Genomic DNA, 12868 nt, shown 5'->3' with positions numbered 1-12868 from the left:
TACATTCCCCCCATTGGCCGCTGTTCTGTTATTAGCATAGTGACTGAACATGGGGCAGTCTCCTTCCTGACTGGAAGACCCATCAATATGTGTCTTCTGCACTGGGGGTTTCCCGCTATTTGAAACGAGGGTGAGCTGTTGGATCAGACTTCAGGTGTGGAGAACCTTTAGCCCACCTCCACCTACCCCCCAAAAAGTGTGGCTGAGCTACAACTCCCACCAGCCAGGAATGATGGGAGGTGTCATTCAAAAATAGCAGGAGGACCAAATGTTTCCTACACCTGTTCTAGATAGACCTTTGGTCTGATTTTTAGCAGAGAGCTTTTCTTATGATAAACATACACACATACACACACCCTTTGCAGACAAACAATGTAAGCTGCAACACATATTTATTATAACATATATAATATAGTGTTTTTGTTCAAAAATATACCAAAACGCAGGTTGAAATCTTAAATACAAACTAGAGGAAACAGCTGTTTGATGGGTTGCTATTTCATCACAGAAAGCCAGGTGAAAACCTACGCTTGCAAAAAATAACCCCCTCACTGGCTGTTCATGAAGCATTAACTTTGGCAAACAAAAGAATATAACACCCCTCCTCCCTTAACAGAATGCGGGGGGGGGGGGGCACTGGGAGTAACTCCCAACAGGGCAAAAGAAGGCCACCAAAGAACTGCCACCAAAACAGGCTGTGTCTTGGCAACAGGACAAAAACGGCCTAAGGAGAGCGGTCAGCTGTTTTGTGACCGTGGGGGGTACTGTGAGTCAGTGTACCTCCAAATGAAGCCAGTACTGCCGAATTGTCAAGCGCAACAGAAGTGCTGTTTCTTGGCTTTTGCAGGGAGTGTGGTTTTATGCTTATCCCGGTTGCAGTTGCTACCACTTCCTACAAACAGGAAACGTGTATATCTTGCAAAAAGAGGAATATGTGCAGTGTTTAATCATTGCGATACCCACTTTCTGTTTGATCTCAAGGCCAAAGAGTTTTAATTTTATACGCTCATGAAACATCCCACTACTGATAATCTGAGTTCCACCAAATGCATATTTTGAGCTTCAAGTTCATCTTAAGGAAAACACATGTGGCCTAGCGTTCTTCCCCTTTCCCCCCCCCCCACGATTGCACCACTCTTCTCTCCCCCCCACCAGCCATTTGCAGTTGCCACAGTAACAACAACTCATAAGCTGGGTGTACATGAAAGCCAACCCCAGGGGTGCCATGTGCCCAAATCTGTCCCGATTTCCACACTGCTGTTTGGCTATGACAATTGCCCCTTAGCAACTGCCGCATGTTGGTTGGGAGGGTCTTTACGAGGAAGCAGAAGGCAGAGAACTGGTGGTAACGAAGAGAAAAGGAAATGTCTGCGTCCCACCAGCTGAATTGAGCGGCTGCTGCAAGCTAACCTACAAAGGACGTTAGCTAGAGAGTCTCCTTCAAGTTGGAAAAGGCCTGAAAAGAAAACAGGCTGTGGGTGGGCAGAGAGAGAGAATACTTCATCCCCATGCTGGTTCTTTGTAAAAGAGATTAATCCTCCAAGGACCGTTTTAAAAACTCTTGTCCTGCCCAAATCAGCACCAAACGATGTATGGCAGAGACTGACATCTGAACCACCATTAAGGTGTACAAAAAACTGAGTCAGAAGGACTGAACTGGAAACGGGAAAATGAAAAACACAACACTCAGGAAGTGTCACCATGTCGGCGGGGGGGGGGGGGGAGGCTGGTCACTGCAAAACTGAAGGGGGTTATCAGTCCACAGAGAAGAGCGGGTGCATGGTGGAGGCTGGTGGTCATGGCCAGTGAAGTCCGCTTTGGCTCCGTGGAGTTAGAAGGGAGCGCAGCCCACTCTTGCTCCCCTCACGTGGAACTGACCGCCGCAATGACCAAGGCCCCAGCTTCCGAAGGCAGCAAACGCACAGCCATTTGGAACTCGGACGGGCAACGGGCAGAGAGATCTCGCAGGAGCGTGACCAGGGTGTTCCGGCCTTCTAAACAACAACAATAAAGAGCTGGTTAAGCTGAAGGCGATGCAATGGCACCATGATGGAAGACACGTCCTGCTCTCTGGGTAACACTTGGCTCCCTAAGTCAGTTGCCTCAGAGCAGCCAGCCAGGTAGCCCTGAAGCACAAAAAACTGTTATGAAAAGAAGACTACTCTCCCAGTCCGCATCTGTACTGGAATTGTTTGGGTTTTTTTAGTTTGGTGAAGAGGCGAGTAAGATGTGACACGTTAGAAGTGTATAAAATTATGCATGGAGGAAGTGGACAGAAAGGTTTTTCTCCCTCCCTCATAGCACTAGAACTTGTAGACATCCAATGAAGCTGAATGTTGGAGGATTCAGGACAGACAAAAGGAAGGACTTCTTCACACAACACATACTTAAGTATGGACCTCGCTGTTAGAGGCGGCAGTGATGGCCATCAGCTGGATGGCTTTAAAAGAGGTCTGCAGAAATTCATGGAAGAAAAGGCTATCGAGAGCTACTAGCCACAACGGCTATGCTCTGCCTCCACAGTTGGAGACAGTATGCTTCCGAATGCCAGTTGCTGGAAACCACAGGAGAGGGCTCTTTAAGCTCAGGTCCTGCATGTGGGCTTCCCTTGGCAATTGGCTGGACTAGATGGGCCCGCTTTCGCCTGAGCCAGCAGGTTGTTCTTATGATTGTTTTATCGGTTGTGGGTTTGCTGCCCTGGGCTCCTTTGGGAGGAAGGGTGGGATATAAATTTAAATAATACATTAAAAATAGCGGCCTTGGGAGAGGGAAAAAAGAGAGGAGGGGCAGAAATCAAGCGCCACAGAATTTTCACTTTGGTTGATCAATGCAAGTGGACTAGGGTTGCCAGGTTCCTGGCCTGAGACTGATCCTGTATCTTTAGGAGAAGAGAAAGTCAGCCAAGTGCAGGTGTTCTTGCAACCCTGTAATGGGAAAAACCACAAGGTGGAATTCTCCCTTCCCTCTGCACAACTTTTAAAGATACAGAAGACCTCTTGGTTGCCAGGCCCAGCCTCTAAGAGGTCTTCTGTATCTTTAAAAGTTGTGCAGGGGGAAGGGAGAATTCCACCTGGTGGTTTTTCCCATTACAGAGTTGCAGGAACACCTGCACTTGGCTGACTTTCTCGTCTCCTAAAGATACAGGATCAGTCTCAGGCCCTGAACCTGGCAATCCTAAAGTGGACAGTAGTTATTTCTCACAAAGGCTAGGCATGATGGTGACAGCCACACCATGTTTGTGCTGATGGGTTTGGGGATCAGAAGTAAAACAGCCCCTGAAATGGCCATTGCCACTAGGAGCCACAAGGACCCCCAAAGCCCATAGCCTATACTCCCTTCCCGCTCAATGACGGTCTAAATCCTGGGAATGTGTGAAGGGTGCTGCAATTCCTCAGGAGACCCTTATTCCCACCACCTCACAGAACTACAGTTCTCAAGAGTTCCCCGGAGGAAGAGGGATTGATTGTTCAAAACTCCGGGAATTGTATCTCTGTGAGGGGAATAGGGTTCTACTAACAACTCTCAACACCCTAATAGAATCATATGATGAGTAGAGTTGGAAGGGGCCTGAAAGGCCATTGAGTCCAACCCCCTGCTCAATGCAGGAATCAAACTGAAAGAATACCCGACAGGTGCTTGTCCGGCTGCCTCTTGCATGCCTCCAGTGTTGGAGAGACCACCACCTCCCTAGGTCATTGGTTCCATTTTCGTTCCGCTCTAACAGTTAGGAAGTTTTTCCTGATGTTCAGCCAAAATCTGGCTTCCTGCAACTTGAGCCCATTATTCCGTGTACTGCACTCTGGGATGATCGAGAAGAGATCCCGGCCCTCCTCTATGTGACAACCTTTCATGTACTTGAAGAGTGTTATCATATCTCCCCTCCATCTTCTCTTCTCAAGGCTAAACATGCCCAGTTCTTTCAGTCTCTCCTCACAGGGCTTTGTTTCCAGCCCCTGATCATCCTTGTTGCCCTCTTCTGAACCTGTTCCAGTCTGTCCGCATCCTTCTTAACGTGCAGTGTCCAGAACTGGATGCAGTACTTAAGATGAGGCTTAATCAGTGCTGAATAGTGGGGAAATAGCACTCCATGCAATTTGGGTACTATACTTCTGTTAACGCGGCCTAAAATAGCATTTGCCTTTTTTGCAGCCACACCACACTGTTGGCTCATATTCAGCTTGTGAACAACAATTCCAAGATCCTTCTCACAAACAAAGTACAGTTCCCAGGCTTCTTTGGGGGAATCCATGGTGTTTAAAGTGGTGCTTTAAATGTAAAGTGTAGATGGGGCCTAAATAGTGCTCTTCTGAACACCTCACATCTTTTCAGTTGGGCTTTAAATGCAGAAGGGTAGGGAAGGGAAGGAGGTGGACAGCTGACTGACAGGACCAACCACCCGCCCCAAGGCACGTACCTGATGGCACATCCTCCTTGCCCAGGACATTGCTGCTGGTTTGAACAACTTCCCCCATCTGCTGCAATACCTGAAAAAGAAAAACAGTGACCTCAGTGCTGCAGGAATCCTCTTTTTGTGTGCACGTGTGCACGTGTGTGTGGGAGAACCACACACACACAGAAAGACAACACCTACGCCTCTGATTCCCCTTACCACCAAGGTCCGTTATTTCCCAGCCTACAATATAGAGGAATTACTGGGAATGGCTGTTTATTTTAAATTAAATTAAAATCCGCTCCTGTACTGACACAGCAGCTGCTGGGAAGTGCATTGATCCAAGTGTACAGAAATGGCATTGGCCAGCTATCAGTAGGAAGGGGGGCCTTGCTCTGGGAGTGTGCAGGGCGAGCGGATACATTAGCAGAGGGAGCAGAAATCGGGAGAACATTTTCTGGCTCCATATTCATTTTGAGAATCAAGTAAGCAGACTGCTGGGTCAGGCCAGAGGCCCTACATGTCCAGCATCCTGTTCCCAACACTTGCCAACCAGGCACTTCGGGGGAATGGGGGGGCACGCCCCCAAGCAGGACATGAGTACAATAGCCCTCCCCTGTTGTTTGTGCCATAGAAGCTTGTGCCCAGAGGTACACTGTCACTGAACATGGAGGTTCCTTTCAGCTATTTGGGGAGGGAACATTATTCAGTAGCTTTGCAGGCGAGAGGCCCCAGGTTCAGTCTATGGCATCTCTAAGAGAAGCTCCCTTCCTGAAATCTTGGAGAGTCGCTGCTGCCAGTCAGTGCAGACAATACTCAGCTAAATGGACCAGTGGCCTGATTCAATACAAAGTAACTTCCTACGTTGGCAATATTGGGCTAGGTTGGGGGTGGAGGAGCAGGACCTCCCCCACCCCTGCCCCAGTAACAGGTGAGATCTTTACCTGCCCTATCCCCCCTGCAGGTGGAATATTCCCAGTGGGGAGGGCCACTCCCCTGTCAGTCATCTGACATCACAACGATGGCAGGCAACACCCCTTCACAGAGGCTTGCTGAAAGATTATGACAGGATCTACACTGAAACCTGTGTTAAAATAAGAGGGTCCCCCCTCCTTTTAGCAGGGGTTTGAATACCAACCGCATCACAAGTCTGGAGCAAGACATGCTCCCACGACCCTTGGGGAAGCACACCTTGCTCGAGGTATGGAACCACAGACAGCTCATGTTAAGCTCCGGAGGGTTCCTTTTGAAGCCACACTGGCACCACCGCCCCACACCTCGCCTCAGGTGCCAAAGTTCTGCAAAGAGCATGTGTTTGGCAAAATCTCTCAAAAGACAACGGGGCGCAAGGAGCGGAGGTAACCCCACTGAGACGTACCTGCTGGGGGTCGTGTTCGTATATGAAGCTGATGCAACGGAATACTGTTTTGTATTCCTCCAAGTCTTCCTTGAGAGGGAGAGCGTGGAGCAGCACGGGGAATACCTAAAGGGAAAATGCCAGGCAGAATACAGAAGGGGCCTTTACCAAGGATCAGCCGTAAGTCCTTAACGCACTTAACAGCAGCCTTCACCAATCTGGTGCCCCCAGATATGTTGGACCACAACTCCCAGCAGCCCCAGCCAGCACGGCACATCTGGAGGATGCCAAGTTGGCAGAGACAGTTTTAGAGCCCCTCCCTTTCCCCTCCCCCCTCTCCTCTCCCAGGTTAGTTTCACCTATCCTAAGAGTGACTGCACAGGAGTAAATCCCACTGAACTCAAAAAGCATGCAAATGATCAAACGTGCCCTCCCCTCCTCCTAACATCCTATCACCTCCCTGTTGCCCCTTCCCTCCCCCTCCCCCCCCCCCCATGGTCAGTTTTACCTACCTAGGACTACAACCTGGGAGACCAGAGTTCGAATCCCCACACAGCCATGAAGCTCACTGGGTGATCTTGGGCCAGTCACTGCCTCTCTGCCTCAGAGGAAGGCAATGGTAAAAACCCCTCTGAATACCGCTTACCATGAAAACCCTATTTGTAGGGTCACCCGTAAGTCGGAATCTACTTGAAGGCAGTCCATTTCCATTTGAGAACCAGTGTGGTATAGTGGTTAGAGTGTTGGACTATGACCTGGGAGACCAGAGTTCAAATCCCAATACAGCCATGAAGCTCACTGGGTGATCTTGGGCCAGTCACTGCCTCTCAGCCTCAGAGGAAGGCAATGGTAAAAACCCCTCTGAATACCGCTTACCATGAAAACCCTATTTGTAGGGTCGCCCATAAGTCAGAATCTACTTGAAGGCAGTCTATTTTTAGCTGCTGAGAGGACAAGGTGGCCACTTGGGGCGCTGTTGCACAAGAATTGGCTGCAGCAAACCCTGGCAGTCCATTTCCATTTTTCAAATGCTTTACTAAATAACAATAATGATAGCAGATCAACAAACAGCCTGGCTTTTGGCACAAGGCAGTTGTTGTATTTCCTAGGCTTGTTTATATTTCTGTTTTATTGGAAATAAAAACATTTTTTTAAGTAAGCTGATCACCAGAACCCCTTGGATAAACGGAGCACCAGGTAGCCATTCCAGACAGATTAATCAAGAATGAAAAAAAAGACCATAGTAGTAAAGATAAAGAACTGGTTCCTAAAGCGTATTGGGAAGCTAGTGCCACTGATGGTAAAAAGGAAGACGACTCCAGATTCCTCCCCAGTGATGTTCCCATTCACACTAGAGGGTGCTGCACACTTTACCTAGGGAGGACTCGCACCAGGCTCTCACCTGTCCGATGGGGACCCCTCCAGAATTGGCCATCACCATCCGGGCGACAGCTCCACAGACATTATCGGCCACCCGGTTGTTCCGCTCCTGAGATATGATGCTGGACAAAAGCCCCAGCAGCTTTGGGTAGTGTCTGCACCAGAGGAAGGTCGGGGTTAAGGAGAAAAACTAAGATAGGCAGGCAGGCGATCTGAGCAACAGGTGGGCTATGATAATTGCTCTTTGTCCCTCCCAACGGCTGGAAGGAGCATGCAAAGGATTTGGCAAAACAAAAACCAAAATTGCTACATTTCTATGCTGTTTAAAGGCCAAGATGGCTTCTAAGTGGTTTACAAGTATAAAACTAACAAGAAGAAAATTTATAAACGTACATAATTAAATAAACCAATTTCAACAAAACAATAAAACCGGCATTCACAGTGAAGGCTACTCAGATTTTAAAAGCATGCCAGGGAACACTAGCAGTAATCCCCACTGGCCGTGCCGTGTCTTAACCCATGCGCACACACGCTCCAGTCAGAGGAAAGGATACTCATACATGGCTTCCCCGCCGTGTTCTGCAAGGACACCCAGCCCGAAGATGGCGTTGCTGCGCACCTCCTTGCTCGGGTCACGCGCCGCCCCCATAAGTACCGGCAGCATCCGCGGCACGAAGGAACTCGATGCATGGCCCAGTCCCTGGACGGCCTCTGCCATGGTGCCCACTGCAAAGGACTTGTCTGTGGCAGAACAGCTGGGCTTCTGTGAGGAGGAAAAGAGGCAGAAGGAAGGAGAAAGGAACCCACAAGTCAGCAGGAGACGGACGCCACCTCATCCACCACCCCAGCACCTCTCTGGCTGCGGGAGAAGGTGGAAAGCGCAGCAGGGCTCCAAGTAAACTCCCGGAGCATCCCTTCGGAAAGGGCTGCTAGTGCAACTATGAGGGTTTATTTATTTATTTGTTGCATTTGTATACCGCCCCATAGCCAAAGCTCTCTGGGCGGTTTACAACAATTAAAAACATTAAAAACAAATATACACATTTAAAAACACATTTTTAAAAAGCCATTTAAAAACACATGCTAAAATGCCTGGGAGAAGAGGAAAGTCTTGAACTGGCGCCGAAAAGATAACAGTGTTGGCGCCAGGCCCACCTTGTCAGAGAGATCATTCCATAATTTGGGGGCCACCACTGAAAATAACAGAGTCATGGACGAGTAATAAAGCTGTCGGCTGTGTCCAGAAAGCTTCGTATGTGGAGGAGACAAACGGCCTAATGGCATCTGTTTATTTCATTTCTATCCCGTTTCTCCTTCCAGGAGCTCAAGGTGGCATACGTGGCTCTCCCCCTCTCATGTTTATCCTCACAACACCCCTGTGAGGTAGGTGAGGCCGAGGGAGGGAGGAACTGGCCCAAGGTCACCCAGAGAGCTTCGTAACGGAGTGGGGATTTGAACCCTAGCCTGAGACAGCAACCACTACACCACCACCAGGCTGAAGGTAAAAACAATTTGGGCCCAACAGCAGCCTGGCTAGCGAAGGTAGCTTGGGAAGGCCTTTGCCGAAGAAGGGTGCACCCTTGAGGAAGGATGCAAAGGGGGCAGCAGGGTAACAAGGAAGGGGAGAAGGAGGGTTAGGAAGGGCTGAGATCTTCCGGGAGCCAGGCTGAAGGAAAGGGAAGTCGTGGCGAGGGAGGGAGGGGCGGGCAGGAAGGAGGTAGCAGCCTGGGGGGGAGGGCCGAGGGGCACCCACTCACCATCTTGTTGATGAGCAAGGGCAGGAAGCCGGCGAAATATGGAGCAAAGGCTTCTCCTCCGGCCGCTTCGGCGAGGGCAGGAATCACCTCCCCAGCATACTCGATCAGCATGGCGTCATATTCTGCCTGGTTTGGGGGAGCAGAAGGAGGCAGAGCACAGCGGAAAGAGAGAAACAGCTTTAGCAGAAGTGTCATAGCTCAGTGGCAGAGTGTTTGCTTGGAACGCAGGAGGCCCCCGGTTCAATTCCTGGCATCTCCAGGTAGGGCTGGGAATACGCCTCTGTCTGAAACTCTGGAAAGCCACTGCCAGTCAGTGTAGACAATACTAAGCTAGATGGACTCGGTGTAAGGGAGCGTCCTATGTTGACAATATTGGGTTAGATCACAGGTGAGGAACCTCCCGCCCCCACGCTAGATCTTTCCCGGCCCTACCCCTTGCAGGCTAAATTGGAGAGGGGGGGGGAGAGAACCACCAGTCAATCACTTGATGTCTGCCTGTCTCATACACACACACATCCTCTACTGCATAAATATCTCAATTCCCTGCTCTCCACAGTCCATGCACACAGCAGTTGCCATGGGCAGGAGACAGTCCAAACCAACCCAGGTTCGCCCACTTCTAAATGGTCACAGGTCTCAGTGGGACTTAACTTCAAAGTTCAGAGGCACCGGAGCCCTAAAAACCCACACACAACATTCTTCAAGAAAGAGGCCCTGCTGGATCAGAAGCAAGGCATGCTGGGAGCCCCTGGAATGGAAGCAGGCTCCTGGGAATGAGACCCAGGGGGTTGGAGTTGAGACACACCTCAGAAACAGGCCTGAAGCCTCCGCTTTTAATAGAAATTAATGATCATCTGGAACACATTTACACCACACATTTATTCCACCAGGATTCCACTTTAAACAGTCATGGGTTCTCCCAAAGAATCCTGGGAAAGGTAGTTTGTGAAGGGTGCTGATAGTTGTGAGGAGACCCCTATTTCCCCTCACAGGACTACAATTCCCAGAGTTCCTTATGAAGACAGATCAACTGTTAAGCCACTCTGCGAACTGTAGCTCTGTGAGGGGAATAGGGGTCTCCCTAACAACTCTTAGCACTCTTCACAAACTATATTTCCCAGGGGTTTTTTGGGGAAACCATTACTGTTTAAAGTGGAATCATAGTGGAATAAATGTGTGGTGCGAACATGGCCCTGTTTCTGCTGTTTACCCTAGCTATAAGCCACCCTGAAGATTTTTACATAGAGGAAAGGCAGGATGTACAATTTTAGAATAAAACACCCCCCTTCATTTAAAAAAAAATTTTTTTTTAAATTTTATTTCAACATATAAAAACATACTTTTTCTTTTAAGTTTTGAGAATTCATCCCCCTCCCCACAGGCTGCCTTCTCTGTTCTCAGAAGCCTATGAATTACTGAGTTTTAAAAATGGTTATGGTGTCTCAAGTTGCACGCTTACCACCTCATCGCAATCGTCATCGCCATCATCGTCTATGTTGGAGTCCTGACAGGCTGTCTGAAAATGGGATGCAGGAGAGAGACTGCTTTTAAAAATGTCGGTAGACTTTATTATTATTATTATTAACAACAACAAGAAGTGAATTCATATCCTGCACTTCCTCCTGAAGGACCCCAGGGCAGCAACCAACCAGCCATCATTTAAGAGTCACCATTTAACAGTCACCGGTCAAAATTTCCCCCTCCCCTCCTCACCCCCCCCAAACCTGTGTATGACCCACCACTTCCCAAAGAGCACAGCACTAGCATGCTTTTTATTATTATTTAAATCATACACATGCATGCGTGAAGTCAGAGTGAGATTTTGAAGCGCAAGATTCTAATCCTCATTGCTGCAAATATCACAGTCTATCAAAAGACCCACAGAAGCCAGAGGGAGGCCAATTGTTGAGGGAGGGGCTGTGGCACCACTTTTTGAAGTTTCAGAGCCAAGGGGGAAAATACGTTGGAAAGAGTAAATATGCACAAGCTGAACAATTTGCACAAGCTGTTTTTTAAAAAAAATAGCTTGTAACAAATTAATTTTCCCGAAGTTGTTTGCTGAACATGTAAAACATATCTAGAACTCTGTTTATAAGGCAACCATACAAAAAGAAAAACCCATAAAGCAGTGTGTGTGTGTAAAATCCCAGCCTTCTCCTCTGACATCTAGCAGATCTTGTCAGGGCAAACTTAGGTGGCAGAAGACACAGGTCATCTGAAACAGAGTCCCCACTCTCCACTCCAGCTGTTGCCAGCTACTTTACTCCCAACTTAAGGATGGAAAACGGAGTATCGGTGGACAGCAAAAGAGGTTTAAAGATGTTCTTAAAGCGAATCTTAAAAAATGTAACATGAACATTGACAACTGGGAAGTCTTGGCCCATGAACGTCCCAAATGGAGGTCGACTATTATCAAAGGCGCTGTGGACTTTGAAGAAGCACGAATACAGGGTGAATGGGACAAACGAGCTAAGCAAAAGGCACATCAAACAAATCCTCATCACGACCATCTTCCATCTGGAAGCCTATGTCCTCATCGTGGGAGGCTGTGTGGATCCAGAATTGGCCTCCACAGTCACGGACCCACTGTCAAAGACCTTATCTTGGAAGACAATCTTACTCGGGCACGAGTGATTACCAATGAATGAATGATGACTCACTTTATTCTCCAGAACCTCCCGGACCACTCGGCACAGCTCTGCCAGCTGCCCAGGTTCACGGAGGGCCTCCTGTCGGCAGGTCTTCAGTATCTTTGCCAGGCTCTCCAAAATCTCCATCACCACCTGGCGCTCCTTGTCTTCCCGGATGCCTTTCATATAAGCCGGCAGCACCATGCTCAGCAGCTTCTGGAGAGCTGGGGAATGGGATTTAAGAACACAAAATGAGCCACGCAGCTAGATCAGAGACAAAGGCCCCACAAGGCCAGCATCCTGTCCTAACAGTGGCTCCCTGGATGCTCCAATTGGAAGCCTGCAAGCAGGTCTCGAGTGCAATGGCACTCTCCCCATTTTGAACAGGGGGAAAGGCCCTTCCAGGCAACGTATCAGCCGCCTTAGCCTCCCGCAGAACATATCCTGTCATTGTTTGAGAATTTTTCCCCCCTCAGAAGGGAAGCAGTGATCATGCTTGTCCAAATGCTCCTCTGCTCAATTGCTAAAGGTAGTGTCTCCTCACTAAAAGGGCATGCTTCAAAGATCGTCACCTTCCTCCTCTCTCCCCCCCCCGTCACACTGGTCACTCACCAGCACTGTGAGGTTCAGACGGATCACGCTCACAAACGCTATGCAACGAGATGCAGAAATGCCCCAGAGTATTGAAAGCAGATTTCCGGACATTAATGTAGGGATACTGGAAAGAGACGGAGGAATCAAGACTTTCACTGCGCTTCAAACATACGTTTTCAAACTTAATGTTCAAAGGCCCTATACAGCTTAGGGCCAGGCTACCCGAGAGACTGCCTTACCCTTTCTACGCCCGCTGCATTCTGCAGGGAATTTTCTCCTTAAAGTTCCCAAAGGTATCAGAAGCTCGCTTGCTCCACGGTAACTCGGAGCAGCGCTTTCAGTGTGGCTGCCCCATTTTGTGAAACAATATCCCTGCCAAGATGCTCCCGCTGGGAAGAAGGCTGGCATATAAATATAATAATAATGATGATGCAAGAGGCACCCGCTGTCTGCACTGCACTTTGTATTGTTTTTACACCTCTTTAGTTGCGTTTTTGGTACTGTTTCCAAAAACCAGTTTTTACGGTATATGTTTGTAAGATGCCTTGTGATGAATGTAAAAGCCGATTCATAAATTAACAGATAATAATAACCACCCACGCATTCTAAAGAGTCTCCCTATACTAGATCCCTCAGTGGCCACATTTCATTCCACCTACCATCCCCCATGTGTCATTGTGGAGCTTACCTTTTTCAGAGGAGACGCACCCTCTTCTGATCTGACTTCAGCCAGTATTTATTCCCCCCTCCCCTTCTTCCC

At 48.7% G+C, this 12868-nt stretch overlaps 1 protein-coding gene across 4 annotated transcripts in view; it reads right to left on the bottom strand.

The window, feature by feature from the left end:
* Positions 1-375: 375 nt before the first annotated feature.
* Positions 376-12868, bottom strand: part of IPO4 (importin 4) — a 51213-nt gene continuing 38720 nt past the window's right edge. For all 4 annotated transcript variants that reach the window (XM_061589074.1, XM_061589073.1, XM_061589075.1 and 1 more), the window contains 9 exons: positions 12127-12232; positions 11545-11738; positions 10344-10400; positions 8885-9010; positions 7682-7890; positions 7150-7282; positions 5769-5873; positions 4415-4484; positions 376-1994 (listed from right to left, as the gene is read on the bottom strand). In XM_061589074.1, the coding sequence (XP_061445058.1) occupies positions 1864-1994; positions 4415-4484; positions 5769-5873; positions 7150-7282; positions 7682-7890; positions 8885-9010; positions 10344-10400; positions 11545-11738; positions 12127-12232 (1131 nt within the window). In that variant the 3' untranslated portion in view covers positions 376-1863. The remainder of the gene's footprint in view (positions 1995-4414; positions 4485-5768; positions 5874-7149; positions 7283-7681; positions 7891-8884; positions 9011-10343; positions 10401-11544; positions 11739-12126; positions 12233-12868) is intronic.

This window comes from Rhineura floridana, chromosome 11 (assembly GCF_030035675.1).
Source record: "Rhineura floridana isolate rRhiFlo1 chromosome 11, rRhiFlo1.hap2, whole genome shotgun sequence".
In the NCBI taxonomy this organism is placed as follows: Eukaryota; Metazoa; Chordata; class Lepidosauria; order Squamata; family Rhineuridae; genus Rhineura; species Rhineura floridana.
Note: the sequence above shows the minus strand (reverse complement) of the source record. Positions and strands in the feature narration are given on the sequence as shown.